The 24,022-nt window shown below is 36.8% G+C and overlaps 1 protein-coding gene and 2 pseudogenes across 8 annotated transcripts in view; 2 read left to right on the forward strand and 1 right to left on the reverse strand.

Annotated features, from left to right (window-relative positions):
* APC (APC regulator of Wnt signaling pathway) overlaps positions 1-24,022 on the forward strand; it is a 146,835-nt gene that overhangs the window by 41,676 nt on the left and 81,137 nt on the right. For 6 of the 8 annotated variants that reach the window (XM_037032170.1, XM_037032175.1, XM_037032176.1 and 3 more), the window contains exons 2-3: positions 18,487-18,639; positions 23,031-23,115. In XM_037032170.1, the coding sequence (XP_036888065.1) occupies positions 18,505-18,639; positions 23,031-23,115 (220 nt within the window). In that variant the 5' untranslated portion in view covers positions 18,487-18,504. Of the gene's footprint in view, positions 1-448; positions 496-9,503; positions 9,785-18,486; positions 18,640-23,030; positions 23,116-24,022 lie in introns of those variants that run through there. The other 2 variants (XM_037032173.1, XM_037032174.1) reach the window with 2 other exon arrangements.
* LOC118977531 (uncharacterized) lies at positions 6,748-6,905 on the reverse strand (annotated as a pseudogene).
* On the forward strand, positions 8,933-9,073 carry LOC118977549 (uncharacterized; annotated as a pseudogene).

A 24,022-nucleotide genomic window follows, 5' to 3' on the forward strand; every position in this document is an offset into this window, starting at 1 on the left:
TAGCAAATCAGTGATTTTTAATTTTTTTTGATGTAATACATTCTTTTTATCTGTGCTGCAACCATGTAAAAATTAGCGAATGAGATGTAATTCATTACCCCCAACCTCTCACGCTAATCTTTCCACCATGTGGACCTCCCCCACCCCATCCTATTATGCACATCAGCTTCCTTAAGCTTAGGTGGGTTGCCTGGGGGTTGGAGTGGTGAGGACATACCCATAAGCTTTAGTGCAAGTTAGGACTCAGCTGCGTGTGTGGCAGGGCGGGACCCTGTGTCCTCCTGCCCAGTGCGGAGTGTAGGCTGCGGGTCGGGAAGCAGAGCGTGAAGCAGCTGTGTAATCCTCTGGATGCGGACCAGGGCGCTCCCCATTCCCCTCGGCGACCCTCCGATTGGCTCGGCATGGGCACACGTGACCGACATGTGGCTATATTGGCGCAACCCGCCTTGGTGTCACTGGAGACGGAATGGAGGTGCTGCCGGGCTTGGAAATGGGGTAGGTGCTGGAGCCACAATGGCCCGGCTTGCTGCAGAGGGAGGGGGAGACTATTTTTCCTCGTACTGTCTGAAAACTGGTGGTTTTTCTTTGGCACAGGGTTCACTGCCACATGCCAAACGTGGAGGCAGGGGCGTCTCCCTCCCTCCCTCCCCCTTTCTACTGCAGCACAGGAGATGGATTTCCTGTGCTTCTGATCCTGGGTTTTTGACAGAAGAGGAAGAAGGGGGGAGGGGTCGGAGTGTTAAGGGGAGGCTGGTGAGAAAGCTATTTTTGAAGCTAAAAGGTTGTTTTTATTTTTATAATGCCTGTTGACAAAGTAGAGTGAAATAACAGTATCTAAGGAAACGGGTAGAGGACAACAAAGAATGGAGCATATTCATGACCAAGAGCAAAAGCTCTAACCCATTGAAAGGCTTCTTTTCTGGGGACACATGCAGTGGTAGCCAAAAGAGGGGGATACAAAGCTGCCGCTGCTGGCTGATGTGAACTAGTGGAAAGGGCTACTTAGGAGTAGAGGAAGAGGAGGCAGGTATTGCAGAGCTTGAGGATGGCTTGGGTTGAGTGGTGAAATTTTGGTCACCAGAAGTGCATGCTTTTGCACAACATCTAAATGAACTAACTCCTAGTGAATAGGGTGGCAGGAAAATACCAGCGTCTTTGTTAGTCAGAGGCACAGTGGCAGTGGCTTTTGCGGATGACTGCAGCAGTGCTTTTCTCCCTGCTAGGCTGGAAAGACGGCTGCAGAGAAGTAAGAAACCGTGCAGCAGTGCTGGTGGTAGAAGTCCATTACAGGAAGCCATAGTTTATCATTGCAACCTCACTAGGAAAAAAATTTTTTTGATTTTTTTATGTAGGAAAAATATGAAGCTATGAATGTTTTCACAGTGGAATGTACCAGACACTTTGATTCTGCATCTCAAAAGAGATGCTGAAATTCTTTGCTTGAACATAAATCTTACAGGAAATCTTAAATTATATGTGAAACAGTGGATCTTTTCCTTTGTTAGTATACCTTTATGTCTTTAATTAGGTTATTCAAGAGTAAATTGCTTTATTATGTCAATTTCTTTGTGAAAAATTATAGTGATAAATTTTTCATAGGATTAATATTTAAGACCTATATTAAATAATCTTCTATTACTCTGGTCACTTTTAAATATCATTGAAGAAAGTCTACTGACAAATATTCTAAATTAAGGCACCATGGCTTTTCTTCTAGATGTATTTCTGTTTAGTGAACACTCATAAGATACACTCTTGATATAATGTGTTTTCATTGTACTTAAATTTTTTTGGCTTTACTTGAATGTCTAAAAACATGTTTGGGGATTGATGTGGTTTTAAATGGATTACCTTCATAATGATTTATGGTAGCCAGGCTGCCACACCTCCCTGAACATCCTGCTCCCTGAACAGGATGGACAGCACTGACTTTGTAAAACCCTCCAGGATCAGTGACAGTATCTCGTAAGTAGTGCTTACCTAACAGAAAGCCTGGAGAGAACCTGTGATTTTGTTTCAGTGATATTTTTTTAAGATAATAAGGACTTGGTCTTGAGTAAGTAAGACCATAAACTTTTCAATGATAAATTACAGCAATTTTATTCTCTTAAAAAATATTTCTGCTCTAAGAATTATTTGTCATGTATGACAAGGTTGATAGACCTTAAGATCTCTTTTTAAAATGTGTTGGAAACTATAGCTAGAATTAAAGATGACACATTAAAATTCCAAATGAAATGCAATTCAATTCTTTGAACCCTGATTAGTATACTCTTTCAGAGTTTATGATTCTTATTTTTTACATATTATCTCATCTTACTATTTAAACAGCTCAGTGTTGCATTATTTCCATTTTAAATGTTAGACTACTTCTAAGTAGGTATGTTATGGTTTTATCCAAGGTCATTTATTATATAGGATATAAGAAACTTAGTCTATTTAATTCTAAGTCTATATGACTATTTTAAATAATGTCTCTTACTATGCAACATACAAAATAGTATATAACAAATTATTTGAACAACAATATAAATCATTGACAAATCTCAAGTGAAAAAAGATATTAACTTGGTTATGAGTTTTTAACTACACTGTAAGAGTGCTTTGTAAAATACTTGGTAGCCAAACAAATGGAGAGGCAACAGTTTTTGTAATAACATTCATAGCATACTTTTTTAAGATCATCTTATTAATCATATGCACACTTATAAATAAAACAGTATCAGTTTGAGGTATTTTTAAGAATTAAATAATAAAGAACTAAAATAAGAAAAGTTGCATTATTTTCCCCGTATAATATGAACTACCTAATATAAGACTGAACTATTGGCTTTAGTGGTCTTTGAAATTATTTATTGTTAGTTGATATGGCCAGAACTGGGCTAGTATGGAATTCAAAATTATTTGAGTATGCCTATGAACTCAGTTAAGGGTATTTGTTGGTCATTTTATGCATAAATTACTTTATGGATTTTTGTTTTACCATTTTCTCTATTTTTACTGTTACTAATTTCACATAATTTAACCAATTTTTTCATGTTAAATGTTCTCTTTAATTTTGACCTTCCTTATAGTAGAACAATGTGAAATGTTATTTGTTTTGCTGGCTAAACACCGATTGCTTTGGCTGCTTCTGGGATACTTAAAAGTTTGTGTCATCTAAAATATCTTCTAGTTTAAAGGAACATAGTGGTTTGCTCTTTGAAGCACTGTGCCTTGTGAACTCTTCTAGGAATTCTAGATAATTCTGGAAAGTAAATTACTTTTGAAGTATTAAGTATCTTGAATGTAAAATGAGATGGTTAGATGAAATGATTTCTAGGTCTTCTAGTTTTAATAGTAATCTATGGTTCTTGATTTCTATGGGGTCAACTCTTAGAACGGTACCCTAGCTCCTATTTAGGTACAGGTGGCATCTTGTATGTTATGTAATAGATGTGTTCTCAGAAATTGTTTTTGTAAATCAAAGCATGACATAAGCAGCTCATAAAAGGCAAGCACTCTCCCCTTTTTTCTCATACTGAACTCCTGCTTCCCTTACAAGCACTCATGCAAATGTGTTCTTAAATATGTGTTAATTCTTGTGACATATTTGGTATTATTTTGTGTGTCTGTTTTTTACACTTAATGAGTTTTTTATTATGATAAAATAAACACGCATAAAATGTACCATCTTAACTATTAAACTGTATCTGTAAACTTGCCTTTTTGTGACTGGCTTATTTTACCTTAAAATAATATCTTCAGTTCATCTATGTTGTAGTGTGTGTCAGAATTTCCCTCCTCTTTAAGGCTGAATAGTATCCCTGTGTGTGTGTGTGTATGTGTGTGTGTGTTGCATTGTTTATCTGTTTATTTGTTGATAGATACTTGGGTTGCTTCCAACTTTTGGCTATTATGAATAGTTCTGCTTGTGAACATGCTGTTTCAGTCCCTGTTTTCACCTCTAAGGGCTACGTACCCAAATTTATATTTATAATTTATGTTTATGTTTATAAATTATGTAACATAATTTTTCACCATTTTGTACTCAGTAGTGTTTTAAAGATGTATTTTACTTTATGACCACCTAGTTTGTGGTGCTGACTGTATTGTATAGTGTTCTGTAATATCTATCACTCTTCTTCCTTCTAGTGAAGGTTCTAGGTTCTGGTCAAATCTCTTATGCCACAAACACTGCTGTGGTGTACACTTGTACATAACTATTTATAGACTATTTGCATATCATTATACTGTGGGACCTCGGTATTCATCGTTAATTTGTTCTGGAACTTGTGACAAGTGCTAAAACTGACAAGTACTGAAACATTTTTTTTCTCGTCAAAATGCGGCAAGTACAGAGTTTGACGAGTTCTGAAGCCAGCAAGTACTGAGGTATGACTGTATAACAAATTACCCCAAATCTTAGTGGCTTAAACAATAAATATTTATTATTTCAGAGTTTCCATGGTGCAGAAATTCAGAATGTCTGAGCTGAGTGGTCTGGCTCAGAATCTCTCATGAAATTGCTGTCTCTCAGTGAGGGCCACAGTCATCTGAAAGCCTGACTAGACTGGAGGATCCATTTCCAAGACAGGGCTCACTTACACAGTTTTTTCCTCCTGGTACTGGCAGGAGGCCTCAGTTCCCTGTCAGGGGCCTCTCCACTGGACTGCCAGTGTCTTACTGACATGGCAGCTGGTTTCCTCCAGTGATCATAGAAGCAAAGGGCAAGGAAGAAGCCATTTATGGCATAGTCTCAGGAGTAACACACCATTACTTCTATTGCATTCTCTTTATTAGAAGTAACTAAGTCTAGCAACGCAAGAGGGTATCAGTTGAGCACCACCTTTTGAAGGCATAGGATTAAAGAAATTATGGGTATATTTTAAGATAACTACATGGACCAATGAGAGGATTTCTCTGGAATTTATCCGTAGGAGAGAGATCACTGGATCATAGGGCATTTTTTTTCTATTGCTGTTGTAACAAATTACCACAAACTTTGGTGGTTTAAAACAACACAAATTTACTATCATTTCAAGTCTGAAATGGTTTTCACTGGACCAGAGTTAAGGTGGTAGCAACGATGCACCTCCTCCAGAGTCTGTAGAGGAGAATCCATTTCCTTGCCTTCTCCCAGCTTCTAGAGGCCACCTACACTTCTTGGCTTGCAGCCCCTTCCTCCGTCTTCAGTGCCAGCAGCAGCACACTAAATCTCTCTCTGACTCTGACCCTCTGCTCTCTTGTCACGTGATCTCCTCTGACCCCACCCCTCCTGCCTTTGTCTTATTACAACCCTTGTGATCAGATTAGATCCACGTATATAATAAGGAAAATCTCCCCATATCAGGAACCTCAGTTAATCACGTCTGTAAAATTTCTTTAGCTGTATAAACTAACACAGTCAGGGATTAGGACATGGAGGTTTTGTGGAGCCATTATCCTCTCTACTATAGTCTAAAGAAAGACCATAGTCATGTGTATGACTATAGTCTTTCACATACACATAGGTTTTTTTGTTTCTTTTTTTAAAGCTGAAGTGTTGGATATTTTTGTTACTTGCACTTTGTAAGAGAACGTTACTTTTGGGTAAATAGACTTTCATTTACCACATTTGTTTAAACCATAGTATAATATGTAATGGTCACTAAGATAGTAAGCAGATACTCATTGAAGAGTATTGAAATATATTTTCCACTAGCTATTTTTAGATTCTTGGCCAGATAATCACTTCATTGGTGTTAGTTTATGAGCTACTTCTGCTATAGTCTGTGATAGAAACTGAAAAATGTTAGAGCAACATGGCCTTGTACCTCTGCTGTCACGCCATTTCTGTGGGTGTCAGTCCCAACCACTTCTTCCTTACGCTGTCAGGTAACCTGCCGCCCTGTGGTGCCCGTCCTGTTTGTGCTTGCACCTCCCTCTTTTCCTTGATTCCTCCAGGCTGTATTTCAGCTAAACTAGACTGTTGTCTGTTCTCCCAAATAGACATTGTTTTTCCAGTTGGAGCTTTGATCACTTTGTTCCTTCTTGTGGAATACTTACTGTCCTCTCACCTTTATGTGTGTTCCTTCATGCTCAACATCTCTCAAGTCCCTTCTTAAGTGGCTTTTACATTTTGAACGCTTTCCTTAATTTTCTCGGCAAATTGTGATTGCCATAGCATTCTGTCACTGGTTTTGTACCCAAATTTGCCTTTGAATTGTAGGTAATTTGTATCTTAGCCTGGGGTTTCCTATAAGTCAGAGCTTGAGCCAATCAAGGCCTTGTGTGAAATTCTTTCTGAAGTGATCCAAGAAGAGGAGTATGGGCCTAGAAGGAGTTAAATAGTAATGAAGGGCAGTCAGTATAAGCCTGTGTTCTCAAGTTGGCCATCACTTTGGACAACTGTGGCTTGATCTGCCAGGACCTTCTGAGGAACCAAATGGAAGTGTCCACCCAAGAGAAAGAATTATATATACTAACAACCATTCCCCTTTAGTCAAGTATTGCCCCGGCAAGTGTTTACTGTTTTATAGTTTGTATATGCGGAAATGCTGGGAACCCACACGAGGGCGTCACAGATGCCCTAAGACAGAAAGCAAAAGATACCTGGTGCAGCTGATGTGCTTTCACTTTGCATCTGCTTTTGAGCTGATTGATGCAGCAGTGACTAGAGTTAAAGTGAGCCAAAAGAACGGAAGGTGGGGCATAAACATCTGATGTATTTGTATACTGATCCTATTTACCCTTTCTGTTGGAACATTACTACTTTACTAAATAATAAAATACTTAAGAACAAGGAACCTGTCAACTTATCTTCTACCCTTATTAGTTCTGTAGGGCTGTCAGGACAAAGTGCCACAGACTAGTGGCTTGAAATGATAGAAATCGGATAAAAACAGATACTACACTTGGTCTTAGCCAAAAGGCCAAGAAGGACACTTGGACCAAAGGGGTAGGATCAAGGGTGGGGAGTGGGGGTGGCCTGGGTGGGGAGGAATGCGGGCAGGTAACATGGAGACAACTGTACTTGAACAACAATTAAATTTAAAAATTATAGAAATCTACTCTCTCACAGTTCTGAAGGCTAAACATCTGAAATCAAGGTGTCAGCAAGGTTGGTGCCTTCCAAGGATGCTGAGGGAGATTCTTTCCCAGGCCTCCCTCCCTAACTTCTGGTAGCTGCTGGCAGTTTTTGGCTTTTTGCATCTATGGCCCCATGGCGTTTCCTCGCTGTCTCTGTGTCCATTTCTTCCCATGGCCTTCTTTAAAGAATACTAGTCACTATATTTAGGGCCTATCTTAATCCAGTAAAATAATCCAGTTAAGACCTCATCTTAACTCGATTATATCTGCAAAGATTCTGTTTCCAAAAAGGATCACCTTCACTGAGACCAGGGATTAGCTACCTGTGACTCAACATATCTTTTTGAGGAACACAGTCCAACCCACAAAACCTCTTTATAATATTTGCATGGTGTCTTATAAATAATAAGTTTTCAAATATTTAGCCATGAGAGAAATCCATCATCTTAATGGGAAAGTCATCGTGGACTTTCTCTGTGCCCTCTTTTTCTGTTCTTTGCTCTTTCTGGCTGATAAAGCACTTTTTCTATTTATTCTTGCATGTATTTATCTTTTGTGGCTGCACTGAGCCAAACTTTATGATAATTACAGATGCTGAGTATTAGATATAATACACCTTGTCTTAAAGGTGGGGAAACAAAACTCACCAAAGTAAAATGGAGTAATTAGACAACAGTTAATAAAGAACAAAAACAAACTGATGGAAATAAGAGGATATAATTAGTAAAGAGAAATGTAGAAATAGAAAACAAATTAGTAGAAAGGATATGTACACCAAAAGTTAAATTTTGGGGTAAAAACAAGTAAAATAGATGAAACCCTAAGAAACCTGATTAAGAGAACAAAACCAAAAGAGCATGAATGGGATAGGAAACGAGTTTTATTTATTTATTTATCTTTTAAAGGTTTTATTTATTTATCTTTAGAGGGGAAGGGAAGGAGAGAGGGAGAGAAATATCAATGTATGGTTGCCTCTCATGCATCCCCTGCTGGGATCTGGCCCACAACCCAGGCATGTGCCCTGACTGGGAATCAAACCGCAGTCGTTTGGTTTGCAGGCCCATGCTCAATCCACTGAGCTATACCAGCCAGGGCAGGAAACGAATTTTAAAATAAGAGAATATATCCAACTCTGTAGTAATAGACTTGAAAAGCTAGAGGGAATGGATAATTTACTGGTGAACTATTAATCACATTGATACAAGAAAACACATCTAACTACCTAAGAAATTTCAAAATACTTAAAAATCTTTTTTCTAAAAGGTTATCTTCTGATCTGAATTCTAGCTGATTTTCAAAGAATAGATAAGTTATTATTCAAGCTATTCTAAATAATATAAGATTAAGGTGGGAAACCTACCAACTCATTTTATAAGCTTAGTGTAAACTTAATTCAAAACATTATTTTAAAATACTATAAAAATTTAAATATATATTGGTTTCTCGTTAAAAAATTCCATGTGTGCCCTGGCTGGTGTAGCTCAGTGGATTGAGCAGGGGCTTGCAAACCAAAGTGTCAGAAATTCAATTCCCAGTCAGGCTAGATGTCTGGGTTGAGGGCCAGGTCCCCAGTAGGGGGTATTCAAGAAGCAACCACACATTGATGTTTCACTCCCCTTCTTTCTCCCTCCCTTCCCTTCTCTCTAAAAATATATAAATAAAATCTTTTAAAACAGTTCCATGTGAAATATTGAAAAATGAACAAACTAGTAAAGTAATAAAACATGAACAACATAGGGTTTATTACAGGAATGGAGGCTGGGTCAAAATGAGAAACTTATAATTGATGGCATCAGCAAAGAAGAAACTGTATGGCTATATGTTATATGAGAAGGTGTTGTAAAAAAAAGTATTTAGAAGCCACTCCTATTAAAAAATTTACCCTCCTCTTCTTAGCGGGGGTTGGGCTTGCAGTCCTGGTCCCCATAAAGTACGGAGGCAAAGGGAAACGGCTCAGCCTTCTCGGTGACATGTCTTCGGTGGTTTCCAGTCAGTGGTTCCATCCTCAAGCGCCAGGACACTTGTTAAAAAAAAAAGAAAGAAAAAAAATTTAAACAAAAGGAAAATACCCAAACATGTTAAAAATAGTTACTGAAATGGACTATTAAATGGTGAAGTACTAAACTATTCCTATTAAAATCGGGAATAAGATCACTGTTGTTCAGCCCTGGCTGGTGTAGCTCAGTGGATTGATCACGGGCCTGCGAACCAGAGGATCGCGGTTCGATTCCCAGTCAGGGCACATGCCTGGGTTGCAAGCCAGTTCCCGGCAGGGGACACATGATACATTGTGTGTCCTTGGCAGAGGCAACCATACATTGATATTTCTCTCCCTCTCTCCTTCCCTTCCCCTCTAAAGATAAATAAATAAAATATTTTAAAAAAAAGATCACTATTGTTCAAAATTATTTTAAAGTTTTAAGCTAACAATAAAACAAGGAAAAGGAATAAGGTATAAATACTGGGGAAAAAGGGACAAAATTACCTTTACTTACAGATTAATGTGATTGCATATCCAGAAAATCCACAAGAAAAACTATTAGAATTCATAGGGTAATTTTGTAAGTGGCTATAATAGCAATATCTGGTGTGGAATGGTAGTGTTTTACCCACAGCAAATCAAACAACAACAAAATGGAAATAAATGTGATACAGAAGGCATGGGACCCTTTCTTGAAAAACACTGGAAAATTTGATTGAAGGACTTTAATTATTCATGACCCACAGAAGAGAGGTAAGATTTAGTGTCATAGAAGTGTAATCTGTCTCAAATTAATTTAAATGTAACATAGTTACAGTTCTAAGTATACGTGAGAAGATACCATATGATGAGATGCATTTCCAGTCACTGGAAAAGAGATGGTTTGTTTAATAAATAGTGCGGATGTACTTGGTTATGCATGTGGGACTCAGTAAAGTTGACTGCTACACTCATACCATATACAAAAATTAAACTTTTATATGAATTTAACATTTTAATGTATAAACAATTTCTGATGCAAGCTGGTGAATTAGTCACTCACATTGACCACCTCTTTCTCCTAAGATTCGATCAATGACAATAAAGTTTTTTAAAAAGATAGATGCTTACATTACCATAGGGTGAGAGGAAGCCAAAATGAGATCGCAACAAATTTCTCGAAGATGAACAAATAGTGATGAACAAATGATTGTTAATTTTTTAACAATCATTAACAAATTAAAAATGATTGTTGAAAAACCATCAAGGACCTTAAAACTTCCTAGTTCTCTGTTCTTTCCAAGATAGCAGATTATTTCCTCTTATTTAAAAGTAAAATACTAATATTGAGAATTTCTCAGTAGCCTTTGAAATTATTTGGGCTACTTTGGGATGTTTGAAAACCAGAATTGAGAATTCATGCTTTGGGCCAGGGGTCTGCAAACTGCCACTTTTTATGTAACCTCAGTGTTATTGGAACAGGTCATGCCCATTTTTTTGCATATTTTGTATGGCTGCTTTTGTGCTACAGCGACAAAGTCAGAGTAGTTTTAACAGAAATCGTAAGGCCCACAAAGATTTATCATCTGACCCTTGCAGAAAATATTTGCCAACCCCTGTCCCAGCTCATTTTGGTAGCCTTCTTAGAGCTTACCTTCACTTACGATAGTCTTGGGTGGAATCCAGCCAATGTATATAGCCCTTTATAGAAGGTAAGGAGAGAAAGAGGTGACAGGAGATAGAGCAGACAGGAGAGTGAATATCACCACTTATGGTTTTACTAGAGAAGGGAAAGAGATACATAATGGGAGGATAAGGACTTGTTAAATAAAGAGAAGGGAACTAAAAATGCGTAAGATGCATTCTGCTTTGAATTAAAAGTTTTTTGTATAGTGATTTTTTCTTTCACAAACTGGATACATTTTCATATTTCTTATTTCTGTTTCTTTCCAATCATTATTCTTTCCTTTTTAAGCATTGACTATGCTAATTAGGACAGCCAGGATTGTGTTGAGTGAAAATGGCAATAGTAGACATCTTTACTTGTTCTTGATGTTTAAAAGAATGCCCCAACATTTCACTGTTAAAGAATGTTGTCTACTGTAGGTTTTTGGCTGTTTCCCTTCTATTTCCGCTTTATTAAGAGTTTTTATCTTGAACAGATGGCTTTTAACAAATGTTTTTTCTTTGTCTATGGAAATGATTTTAAGATTTTTCTCCTTTAATGTTTTAATGCAGTGCATGACACATAAAGGATCTACTGTGAAACTATCCTTGCATTCCTAGGTAAACTCAGCTTGACTGCTGTAGTTTCCTTACTGTATACAGCTGTATTCTGTTTTGTGATATATTGTGTAGGATTTTTGTTTCAATATTTATGTGATACTAGTCTATAATCATTCTCTTTCACACTACCTTTGACTTTTACATTGCAATTATATTGGCATCATAAAATGCATTGGGGAGATATTTTCTATATTTCTATTCTTGGAAAAGTCTGTATAAGGTTGGTATGATTTGTTTATTAAATTTGGTAGAAAGTGTCTGTACAGCCATTTGTGTCTGGTGGGTTTTGTTTGTTTTGTGTTAGGAGGAGGAGAGAAAAAGTACTTATTGCTCCAGTTTTTCAATAGTTATAAAACTGTTAAGGTTTTTTATTTCCTCTTACATCAGTCCCTCCTCTACTCCACCAAAGAAGTTTGTCCATTTTATGTTTGGGCTCTTCTCTCTCTCTAATCATATGAAGAAGTTGTTTGAAAGAACCAACTTTTTATTTACATTTTTTATTTTATTTTATTTTATTTTTTATTTTCACAGAGAAAGGAGAAAGGGGAGGGGAGGGGAGGGGAGGGGAGGGGAGGGGGAAAGAGAAAGAGAAACATCGGTTTGTTGTTCCACGTATTTATGCATTTCTTAGTTGATCCCTGTATGTGCCATCACTGGGGATGGAACCTGCAACTGTGGCTTATAGAGATGACTGAGCTAAGCTGCCAGGGCCCAGAGAACCAACGTTTTGCTTTGATCTTCAAACTCTACAAAAGGATATACAATGAAAAGGAGGGCTTCTTCTCACCAGAACTCAAAACTTTTTTCCAGAGGCAATGACTATTTTTTTTTATCCTTTCAAAGACTTCTTTATTCTTATACAGTTCTTTTATTTTTACTAGAACAGGATGGACCATATGAGACATAGTGATTAGCATACTCCTTTTGTTTTGGTTGTTTTACTTTTTTTCTTTTTGCATTAACACCATTCTTCTTAATGGCAGTAGAATATTCTACTGCATGGATGCATCCTATTTATTTAAAAGATGTTATGCTTTTACACCAAATAAAAATGTTATTTATTTGAAGTACCCTAAGAACCTATTCTGTTACTCCCAGTCTGGTAACAGACATCATCTCTTGAGAGAACTCCAGTTGGCCCCCCATGTGCCTTATACTCATTAATTAAAAGTGAAATGTTTGTCTTTCCACAATATCCTCCTTGGAAGAGTGTATATTCTGTTTAAGTATTTTTAATTTAAAAACAAAACTATTTCGATAATTTAGATGCTACATAATGTTTTAAATCTCTTTTTCTTTTGTAACTTATCCCAGTATGAGGAATAGATGCAATTTTGTATTCTTCCTCATGGCTGCCCTGTTTCCCAGTGCCACTTATGTAAAGTCCATCTTTTCACATGTATTTGTGATGCTATGTTTATCATTGCTAAATTTGCATATGTGTACTTCTGGATTTTTTTACTGTGTTTCAATGGTTGATCTAGTCATAATGCCTGTATCATAGGCATTATGATACAACTTTTAAAAATCTTTTTATTTTTAAATAAATTCGGACTTAAAAAAGAGTTGGAAAATAGTATGGAAAGTTTCTGTATACCCTTTACTCAGCTTCCCCTAATGTTAACGTCTTACATGATTATTAAAACTAAGAAGTTGACTTACTGGCATAGTACAGTTAACTACATACTCTTTCACTTAAAAAGGGCTTCATGTAGTATTTTAATGGGGGGTAGGTGTTTTCTTCGTGCTCTCCTATTTTTGTTAGTTTAGTTTTTTCAAATGTCTAGCTACAGAAAGCAAAATAAAAACAAACTTTATATAGTAATTTACTGGGACTATGTAAAATTTATAAATTAACTTAGGAAGAAACATCCTTATACTGAATCTTCTTCTACAAGAACAAGGTATGTCTTTCCTTTAGTTGAAGTCTACCTTAGTGTCATTGAGAAGTATTGTATAGTTTTCCTCAATATGTTTTGGACACTTTGTTCACTTTATGCCTGAATATTTTGTTATTTTCTTAAAATCTAAAGGGGATCTTTCATTTCTTCTCCTGTCTGGTTTCTCTTTGTACCTATAAAGGAAACATTTCTGTATATTTTGTGCTATGGTACATTACAAAATTATATTATTATAGTAATATTTAGTTGGTTCTTTTGGATATTCCAGGTGCATAATTATATCATCTGCCAATAATATTCAGTAAAATGAAATCCTTTCTGATTTCATTCTTTTTTTAAAAAAGATTTTATTTATTTATCTTTAGAGGGGAAGGGAAGGAGAAAGGGAGAGAAATATCAATGTATGGTTGCCTCTCATGTGTCTGCTGCCAGGAACCGGGAACTGGGAACCGGGAACTGGCCTGCAACCCAGGCATGTGCCCTGACTGGGAATCAAACTGCGATACTCTGGTTCGCAGGCCCACGCTCAATCCACTGAGCTACACCAGCCAGGGCTGATTTCATTCTTTTGTGTTGACTAGTATTATGAGAAATACAGTAAAAATGGACATTCCCTGACTTTAGGGATATATCTAATTTTTCCACATTAAATATGGTACTGACTTTGGGGCTGATAAATATCATAATAATTAAGGTGGGGGGAGGAAATGAGAGGGAGGTGGAGAGCACTGGGGGGGCGGGCAGGGCAGGGAATATAAAACAAAACTGTACTTGAATAAGAATTAAATTAAAACAAAAAAAGTTTTTTGTATCATATTTGCAAACCACAAATGAAACTCTTTAGATTTAAAAAAATATATCATGTTAAGGAAGTGTTCTTTTCTGTTCAGTATTTTCAACAAGAATGGGCATTGAATTTATACATCATTTTATCTTTGGGATAATCATATTTTTTCTCTATGTAGATCTATTAATACGTTAAGTGATATCGATTTTCTAACAGTGATTTGTATTGTAAATTTTTCATCTTTAGGGGAAGGCCAGTTTTGATAATTATATTTTCTAGTAAATTGTCTTGTTTAGATTTTCAAATTTATTTGTGTGCAGTTGAGCAAAGTAGTCTTTTGTGATTGATTCTTTTGGTTTCTTCCCTTTCCGTTGGTATTTTTCTCTTACTCATTACCATCTAAAAGTGCTGGCAGATACATCTTTTTTCCCCCCATTCATTAAAATAAAACAGGAATAGCAACTTCACATGTGACATATTTTTTTTAAAGTGATCCCAAACTTCTTAAATTAGTAATAATGAATCTTCCACAGTTAATGCTAAATGAGTATTCCCTGCCTTCCTGAAACATTTGTCTCCTTGCATAAATTTCTTAGGATACTTTTAAATTGTTTTCCAGTGAACATTTGTATAGAAATCTAGATAACTGTGTTTTTGCTTTCTTCTTCTTTCCCCTACTCTTATGGGGTGGTGATGTCTTTAGTGGGCATCTTTGCTAAAAACAAATATGGATGTTTGTATACTGTCAGTAAAGTGAAAGATTCAGAGGTTTTTCTCATTTTATCAATTTCGGTTTTTTAATTGGTGTTGAGTGACTTGCATTTAAGCTGTATTTGATGTGAAATTCTTGTGCTTGTATAAAAGGCATTCCAAAGTAAATTTATGATTTCTCAAATTTTGCCTAAAGCAATTTTGAGTTAGGGAGGGATGGCCACAATATCCTAAAAACATGTAAGGTAGACTACGTATTACTCCACAAAACAGCTTATTTTTCTGGTAAAATTATATGAAATATTTGCTTTTTAGAACAGAAATAACTTTAATGATTGTCATTCTGGAAAAGAAGGAAAAGATGACAGAATGTTTTAATTGCCTATCTGAAGGGCTGAATGTTTTTCCTTCTATGAAAGAGCACTTTTATTTATTTATTTATTTATTATTTTTAAAGATTTTATTTATTTATCTTTAGAGGGGAAGGGAAGGAGAGAGGGAGAGAAATATCAATGTATGGTTGCCTCTTGTGGGTCCCCTGCCGGGAATTGGCCTGCAACCCAGGCATGTGCCCTGACTGGGAATCGAACTGCGATCGTGTGGTTCGCAGGCCCGCGCTCAATCCACTGAGCTACAACAGCCAGGGCCAAAGAGCACTTTTAATAGTTTTGGCCCCTCTTACCCATCTGGCTCTTTTCATGATTGTTTAAGGCAAGATACCCTCTCTCCCTTAACATACCTATCTCTGTGTTCTTACCCTTTCCACGTATTTGGTTTTATTTTTTTAGTGCAAAATTACCTGTTAAATTTTTATTTGAAATATAAAATTTTAGGGCTTAAATTCTGTCTGATTTCTACCTTTGTCACATGGTTTTCAATGCACTATGTGTTTCCAGGCCTGCTTATTAATGATATGGTGTAAAAATTTCTCCTTCATTTTCAAGATGTCTCTGTCATTTACAAGAGGGTGAATTACTTCTTCACCTCTTGTCCATTGCGGGGGGGCATAGGGTCTTATAACCATAGATCAACAGGAAGTCTTAATAAGGAAGTTGTTACATGCCTAGTTTCATAATATAACTTGTATTTACAAGCACTTTTTAATCCTGCCTTTCTTTCTTAATTCTAACCATAACCCTGTAAATTGTATTTGAGCAGGTAGTAAATATCCATTTTACATGTTGGTAAAATGAATTAAAATGAAGGGGCAAAGAGGTCAAATCACAACCAATCCTGAAATTAAGACCCAAGTCTCCAAATAAAAGTCCAGTGCTCATTCTTTTCGATTGTAAAGACTTCTGTGAGTGATCCGCACCTCCCAGTACTTCCTTTCTTCCTCAGGTGGCAGTAGGTTGTACCAGGTTCTAGCCGTTAGTGACCTGACTAGGCCTGAGTCCCTTGGTTTCCCTTGTGGGTGAACTCCAATATTGTCTTGACTTGCCTGTGTTACAATCTGTCTGCCTATTTTGTATAGTGGATTTTATTACAGAAGAATTTTTTATGTCAGGATCTTTAAATGTTGCTTAAACACAAATTTTGCATTACCTTTTACCTCTTACCTCTTAAACAATTATTGTTACAGAACAAGGGACCAAGGAGGGTTAAAATATACTATTACTGAAAGGACCCCCACTAGGTTCTCATTGTCCGCCACCAGAGGAAAGACATCTCTCAATGCCAGAGATTTGTGAAAAGGAAAGGAAAGGTTTATTTAAAGCTATACAGACTTAAAGTAGTGACCTAATGTCTTCATTAAAATATCAAAGTCCTGTAGGATACCCACAGACACCCACAGTCCTTCCTTCTCCCCCTGCCCTAATTCAGGGTACCGTAACTCAGGAAAAGAAGTAAGTGTCCGTGATTTAGGCTCCTGACACTGTCAGCTGTGGTGCCATCCAGGCAGGATGTATAATTAATCCAAAGCCATGTGGCACCTTCTCATGGCCTACAGCCAAGAATTCTTTCACCCTTCTTCCAGGCAAAGTCTCTCCTGCTTCCCAGGCCACGTGGCCAAAGGGAGCACCCCAAAACTGCATGGTCCTCTTCTACCAAAGCTGTGGGGGTCCCCACTCTGGCCAAAACTGCATGGTTCTTCTGGGCAAAGCTGCAGCGAGGGGGGTCACCACTCTGCCAAAGCTGAGTGGCTGTTCTCTGCTAAAGCCACGTGGTGATTCTCTCTATCCAAGCTACAGGGGTGCCCGCCCACTCTGGCAAAGCCAAGTGGTTCCCTCACAGGGCTGCAGGGGTCCCCACTGTGTCAGAAGTGCGTGGCTCTCTCTTCTCACATGGCTGCTGCTTCTGGGTTTTAAATCCTCGCCCCGATCCTCCTCTGCAGCCCCATTTCTGACTCCTCCCACAATCTGCTATACTTACCAGCACTCCTGTATCCTTCCAGCTTTACTAGGCTGCCATAGTGGGTCTGGGCAGGCGTGGCCCAACAGCATGGAGCCGATCACCTCCAAGCTCTCACACAGGCGCTGTAATCAGGGGGAGTAGCTTCCCAGTTATGTCTTGGATGGAAATCCCTGGCTCAAAGCATGACCACAGCTATCTGTGCAACCAGGTAAAGGTTATAGATATGTTAAGTGGCCATGCCAGAGTTTAGCGGCAAAGCTGTGGCTGTACAAAACAGCCTGCATGTTCCTGCTCCATGTGTCATTTCCCCCAACTCACACCTGTGGGGGGAAGGGGTGAGAACATCCTAATATTTCCTGGACACTTTGAGTTATGGACCCCATTCCAAATCCCTATATGGGGCCCCCCTCTTGGCTGCACCCTGTTACATTATGATAGGCAGATTTTCTTTATTCCAAAGTGAGTTTGGGATTAAACTAAATAGAGAATCAGGGTCTTCCTAACTTGGTTAGTCTAAATATAACTCTTAGCATTCTATAATTCTTCATGCCAAGGACCTCTTATTACCTGGCTGTCTTCAATGTATTTTCTCTTCTCCACTCTTTTTTCAAAGTCGTATGATTAACCACCAGTCCCTGTTTCACTTCTCTTTGACAAGCTCTACTCCTAATCTATTTTGGACAATGTCTAATCCATTTTCTACAAGTGTCTTTTGGCCTCAGTCTGAGCACAGTGAGTTCCAAGACCTCATATGCCATAACTCGGCCTATTACAGTCATCGTTTTGAATAAATGTAACAGCCTAACTTTATACTAGTAATTCTTATTTATCATCTTCCTATCAAAAAGATTTGAAGTCTCAATCTAGTGCTCTTTTGTGTGTCCATTTTATCAAACAACTGCCTTTTAACGAGGCCTGCTCAACTTGAGAACCACTCCATGGACGGGGTTTAAGACTAGCTTTCCATCAAGTGAAAAGCAGTGGGAGTCCATTTAATTTCATCAGTCCATTCTGGCTCTAAAATTCTGAGACGATTGCACAAAATTCAGAGATAAATTAATATTACTAATATAAATAATTTCTTATCAATAATTATATTTTCTAGGTTTTGCCTGTTAAACCAGGTAAAATATCTTTAAAACCCTGAAAAAACTCTAACCTGATAAAAATCTTATCCACTGTGAAATCGCAGATGTATTCAGACACTGCTGAAGTTCTCTTCTGTTTTCGTCCTGTTCATCTTCAACTGAGACTCCCTTGTTTCATCCTCTTAGATGCTATCACTTGAACAATATTGTTTTGAGACTTTAATAGCATATTAATAAAATTCTTCTTAGTAAATGTCTCAAGAGTTTTGTTTCTTTATCCCTTTCTTTGTAAACAAGCAGCCACTATATTTTTAGTAGTGAATTTCAAAATCCTTTTTAACCTTATAGGTCCAGGGGTAGCCAAGGATGGCTGCAGCTTCATATGATCAGTTGTTAAAGCAAGTTGAGGCACTGAAGATGGAGAACTCAAATCTTCGACAAGAGCTAGAAGATAATTCCAATCATCTTACAAAACTGGAAACTGAGGCATCTAATATGAAGGTATCAAGACTGTGACTTTTAATTGTAGTTTATCCATTTTTATTCAGTATTCCTTCTTGTAAACTTGGGGTTAGACATTTCACTTACTCAAAAGTATATTTTAAGTTAAGCAGTAACATGTAAACTCTTTTCTTACAAATGTTAACATTTATACTTTTAAATAAAATGTATTGAGTTCATCCAGTGAATTACATAAAGAAAATAAATGTAAAACCTCAGAAAGTAATTCTTATTTTTAAGCTTAAGCATCACTTCAGTATCACTCTAATGAGTCTGGGTGTTTTATGTAATTCATAGAAACTGGCTCAATTATTAAATATGGCCTTCCTCCCCACACTCTGAGGCCTTGTTGCCACTTAAATGCTGCATTGCTAGATTGTCAAGAATATTAGGGTGCCCTAGTGGGAGGAGTCCTGAATGCAGGTCAGTACCTGGTCCTGTTCCTGGCGTTGTCACAAGCTAAGCTGTGTCACGTTTAGACCTTCTTCTGGACTTCCGTTTAGGTTGCCTTATTAGGAAAATACGGGCATTGCACTAGCCTAGAGGATTTCTGTGGCACCTTCAAGCCCTGAAATTGATTTGCCAAATAGCAGTGAAAAGCTATATAATCTCCAAGAAGAGTTATGAAATATTTAGTCTACAGTGAAGAAAATATGTTCTAATTTGAAAATAATTGAGGTTAAAACTTTAGCTGTTTTAATTTTTAATTACTTAGGTAGATTTTCTTCTCTCTCAATTTAGTAATAACTTTTTAGAATAGGAGATCACTAGTAAAACTCTTACTTCCTTCCCTTTAAAAAAACTCTTCCTGCTCTAATGTTGTTTCTGCCCCTAGGCTATTTTAACATCTGAATTCTTGACCCTATTCTTTTTGTTCTCTGCTCCTATTTCTTATTCATTGTCTATTCTCTTCGAAGTCCTTTTTCTATGCATTTTGGGGTTTCCCTTATTCTTCGAGCTTCTATTTATCACTGAACTGTTTTCCCTCCTCTCTTATCCTTTATATTCAGTATCATAACAGTTCAACGTTTTTACTCATTTGTACTATTCTGTCTGTCTATGAATCATTTCTATTCTAATTGCCTATTTCTGTTGTAAAAACTATCCCCAGCAATAACAGATCTGCAGGATATCTACCTCAAATCCTTCTGGAAATAAGACTATAAACAAACATATTTTCTTCAAACTATGTGTGACCTTAGAAACAGCTGAATTGATTACTTCATAGGTTCAAAAAGAATAGTTTGGTATTTCAACACATCAACACAATGTATCGAAAATTGTTTTACATTGCCTGTGTTTTTAGAAGTTTTGTGCAAAATTAAGAATTCCCAACAAGACTACTCTTCATCTACTATGCAGAGAGCTCCTGGCTGGCCTATCCAAATGTCTGCTTTGTAGTGTAGAGCTCTGAGATGGATTTTACAGTTGTTGTTTAACTACTTAAACAAATTCAAAAGTCATTTTTGGGAGACATTTTAACCTACCCTTCAATCCTTCTCCATCTTGAAGTGAAATGTTAGAATAAATAACACTCTTAAATTTCTATAATGTAATATCAGGTTGATAACTTGTGTGATACAGTAATATACATCATGAATATTGGCATTTAAGTTATATCTGAATTCAACCATGGATTGATAATCACTGAGCATGTGCCTCTGCAAGACCTTCTTGCTAATCTGTCCACACATTTAGGATTGAGCATATGGTATCATAGCAGTTATACAACCTATAAGGAAATTATCTATGTATCTCCTCCTTAAGATGCTTTAAGCTGTTAAAGAGCAGAAACCATGACCTCCTTATTTTGTTTTAGAAAATCGATTGTGACAAGACATGTGGAAACATGGGCACTTCCTTGGTTGGATTACGGTTTACCCAAAGCAATGGTTATTCTCCCTCCTCCCAAAATCACTCACTAGACCAGAATACACGTACAATCTTGAATCATGTTTCTTAATCATTAAGCTATTTATCCCCCAAAAAGGCTAGTAGTACCATCTAGTGGCAAAAGAGAATACTGTTGGATGTTGATTAAATGGCATTGATACAAGCTATAAAAATGTTTTTGTGTGCCACAGCAAAACCAGTGCACAACACTGGGAGCACTGACTGTATATTTGAAAATATTAAGGATATGTTTGTTTTTTAGGTATAATTATTGCATTGTGTTTAGAAAGAATCCTGTTTAAATATATGTGTTGAAATATGCATATTTATAGAAGACATGATGTCTGATACTTGTTTTCAAAATAAATCTGGGTGGAAGTGGGGCGCAATGGAGAAGAACGTAGGTGTATGTGTAGATGAAACACGACCATGAGTTGATAACTATTGAAGCAAGATGTGAAGATATATGGGAGTTTGTTATAATGTTCTTTAAACTTATGTACATGCTTGACGTTTTCTGTAATAAGAATATAATAAAGTATAATAGAGATTTCATTGGATTTAGCTGACCTGGAATCAGATAAATGCAGAAATTGTAATTAAACTTTAATGAAGTATGCACTGTCTTGTTTATGCCAGAGCTATGATTCACAGCATTTGATTTCAAATGCTGAGTGTGGCAACATGATGCTAGTCATATGGAGATGTGAAGCATCTAAACTAAAAGATGGCATGGTGTAGAAAAAATCATCTATAGGCAAATTATTAACAAACTAAATTTCTCTATAAGCTTTAAAACTATGCACGTGTAAAGTATATTCTATTTCCAGAGTGTAAGGAAGAATGAGGATAAAAATTCAAATAGACATTTCATAATTTATTTTGGGTATTTAATTAACAAGCATATGTGTATCTGGTAATGAAAAGACTGTAACTGTGACGTATTGAGAAAAACAGAAGTGGGTCAACTAGCAACCCCCATGAAATGACAGTTGTTCATGGATAAATATTTTCTATTACTGATATTATCATAACCTATTTTGTCTCTAAAAAATTATTTTCTAACATATTATAATCTTAAAATTTTTTAAAAATAATGTTTGATCATATAATGTAATTACTTTTTTAAAACCAAGCTTCCAGAATATATCATACAAATGAATATTGACTTCTTCAAAATCACATATTAATTTTAAAATCTGCCATTTCTCAAAGCACTTTCTGAAATATTTTATTGGAATTGCTTTGCCAGTTCTGTTGTATTTTTCCCTCAAAAACTTTGAAATTGAGGGCGACTTTTAGGTATTTGCAGAATGCAGCCTCAGGCAGTCAGCCCTACTGCAGCAACTAGGGAACACTGACTTAAAACACACCCACAGAACCTGTACTTTTAAAGATATTGGAGCTCTGTGGAAGCGTCAAGGACTGTATTAACTAAAATCCCAAACAGGAAAGAGCCCTTTCTACATGAGCTGAGATCTCTGGTGATTTTCTTCCCCAGGGATATCTGTTGATTCTGGGTGCAGACTGATACTTGTCATTGGAACAAGCAGAAGGACTCCAATGGAGGAAAGAAACTTTGAAGGTCTTGACAGACATCTAGGCAGAGGTTTAGTATTGACATTTAGAGGAGATCCAAGTGCGTGAGCAGTTTTCTCCCTGGGATACCGGCTGAGTCATTTTGTAGTGTAGGACACTGAGGGTGGTCTAGGAAGGCAGAATGTTAGGCAGAGTCCTGCTGTAGGACAGACACATAACCTTCACACAACAGGTCTCCTCAGGACATTTGCCAGACTTTGAACTTTGTGGAAACAGGACATTAAAGACTTAAGCCCTTAACCTCCAAGAGGCAGAACTTTAGGGCTAAGGAGTCAGGTACCACCTGAGAATAAGGCTGAGCTAGAAGGCAGGTAAAACAATATGTAATGCTTGAGAGAGACAGACCTGCTAGAGGAAAAGGGGTCTGTATCAAACAGAACTGGTTTTTCTTTAAAGATAAGTGTCAAAATTTGGAGCTTTGTAAGGTGAGAGGCCAAGGGCTGAGGAGACAGAAATTTGTAATATTTATAGTCTTAAATTTGAAGGGGAAACACACTCAAGGATCTTAGCAAATCAGATCAAGATAAGGATTTAGATGGGAAAGGAATAATGACATCCAATGCAGGAGGCAAAGTGCATGTATCCATGTAAACATAAGAATGTAAATCAGTATACTAGAAGAACATACTTAACTGTGATATATAAAAGCTTGAATGTTTCTAGGGTATTAAGTAGACTATTATAATGTGTTAGTGGTCATAGTGGTACCAGCCTCAGAGATGGAGATTCTGAACACCTAACTACTGAGCCAGCCTCACTGAGGCTTGGTCATTTTCTAATTTTTTTATTTTTATTTAATTTTTTTAAAGATTCTTCTACTTACTCTCTCTTTCATCAATTGTGTCTTTGGGAACACTTGTAGAATTTTTCATGTCCCTATATTGTATTCTTTTTTACAGGAAGTACTTAAACAGCTTCAAGGCAGTATTGATGATGAAGCTATGACATCTTCCGGACAGATTGATTTATTAGAGCGCCTCAAAGGTACATTTTTTAAAAGTGTTCTAAAATAATTTTTTATGCTTCAGTTGCCAATTTTAGATATGTATACCCAAGTATATCTTCTTTTGATTTGGGTGCCATTATCAGTTTCTTAGTATAACAGCCTGAGGATGTAATTGTTAAAGTATAAATATGTCAGAACTTTATTTTCTTGTTATTTCTTCAGTTAAACATTTTGCTGGCTTAGAATAAACAACTTTCAAATGCCATTCTTAATAATTTTAAGCTCTTTTAAAAGCTCGTTGCCATTCTGCTGGTCACTAGATAGGCCTTACCACAAACTGGGCCCATTGCAGCAAGTGGAGTCCTGTCCTTCTTCGTTCCATCCAGGATGCAAATGCTTTATCCTCTCACATACATAAGCTAATGACAAGCCATTTTTAGCAGAATTTTAAAACAATGTCTCATTTTGTTGCTTAAAAATTCCAGTGTCAAAATAAGGAAAATGATTAATTATAATTGAAGCTAGGCAAAAAAATTTTGGTCCCTAAATGCGTTATTATGTAGCTTGAATCTAAGTCAGGATATTTCATCTAATTTTCCTCTAACATACTCCTTTTCCCCCTGACTCAGGTTGACTCGGGAGGGAAAGTTTAGCCATTCTGTTTCTAAATAATTGTGTATTCAGTCATGCATATTTGTTGTTTCCTGTGTTAAAAATTTGTCGACTTCTGAACTAAGAAGCTCTTTTATAGAGTTGATGCTTCAGTGTGCTGTCCTTTTGCAGGCCCTCAGAGACCCTGCCTCATTGAAACTCAGCCATTTTCTGAGCTTTTTGTTTTTAGGATTCTTCTCCTTATTATATTTCCTCTCTCCTACCTTTATATTTCCCTAGAACCAGGAATCAGTGACTTTCTCTGAGCATCAGCATTTGTGATAAGGATTTTCT

Source organism: Sturnira hondurensis, unplaced genomic scaffold (genome assembly GCF_014824575.4).
Source record: "Sturnira hondurensis isolate 20B ecotype Veracruz unplaced genomic scaffold, ASM1482457v3 Scaffold0021354, whole genome shotgun sequence".
Classification (NCBI taxonomy): domain Eukaryota; kingdom Metazoa; phylum Chordata; class Mammalia; order Chiroptera; family Phyllostomidae; genus Sturnira; species Sturnira hondurensis.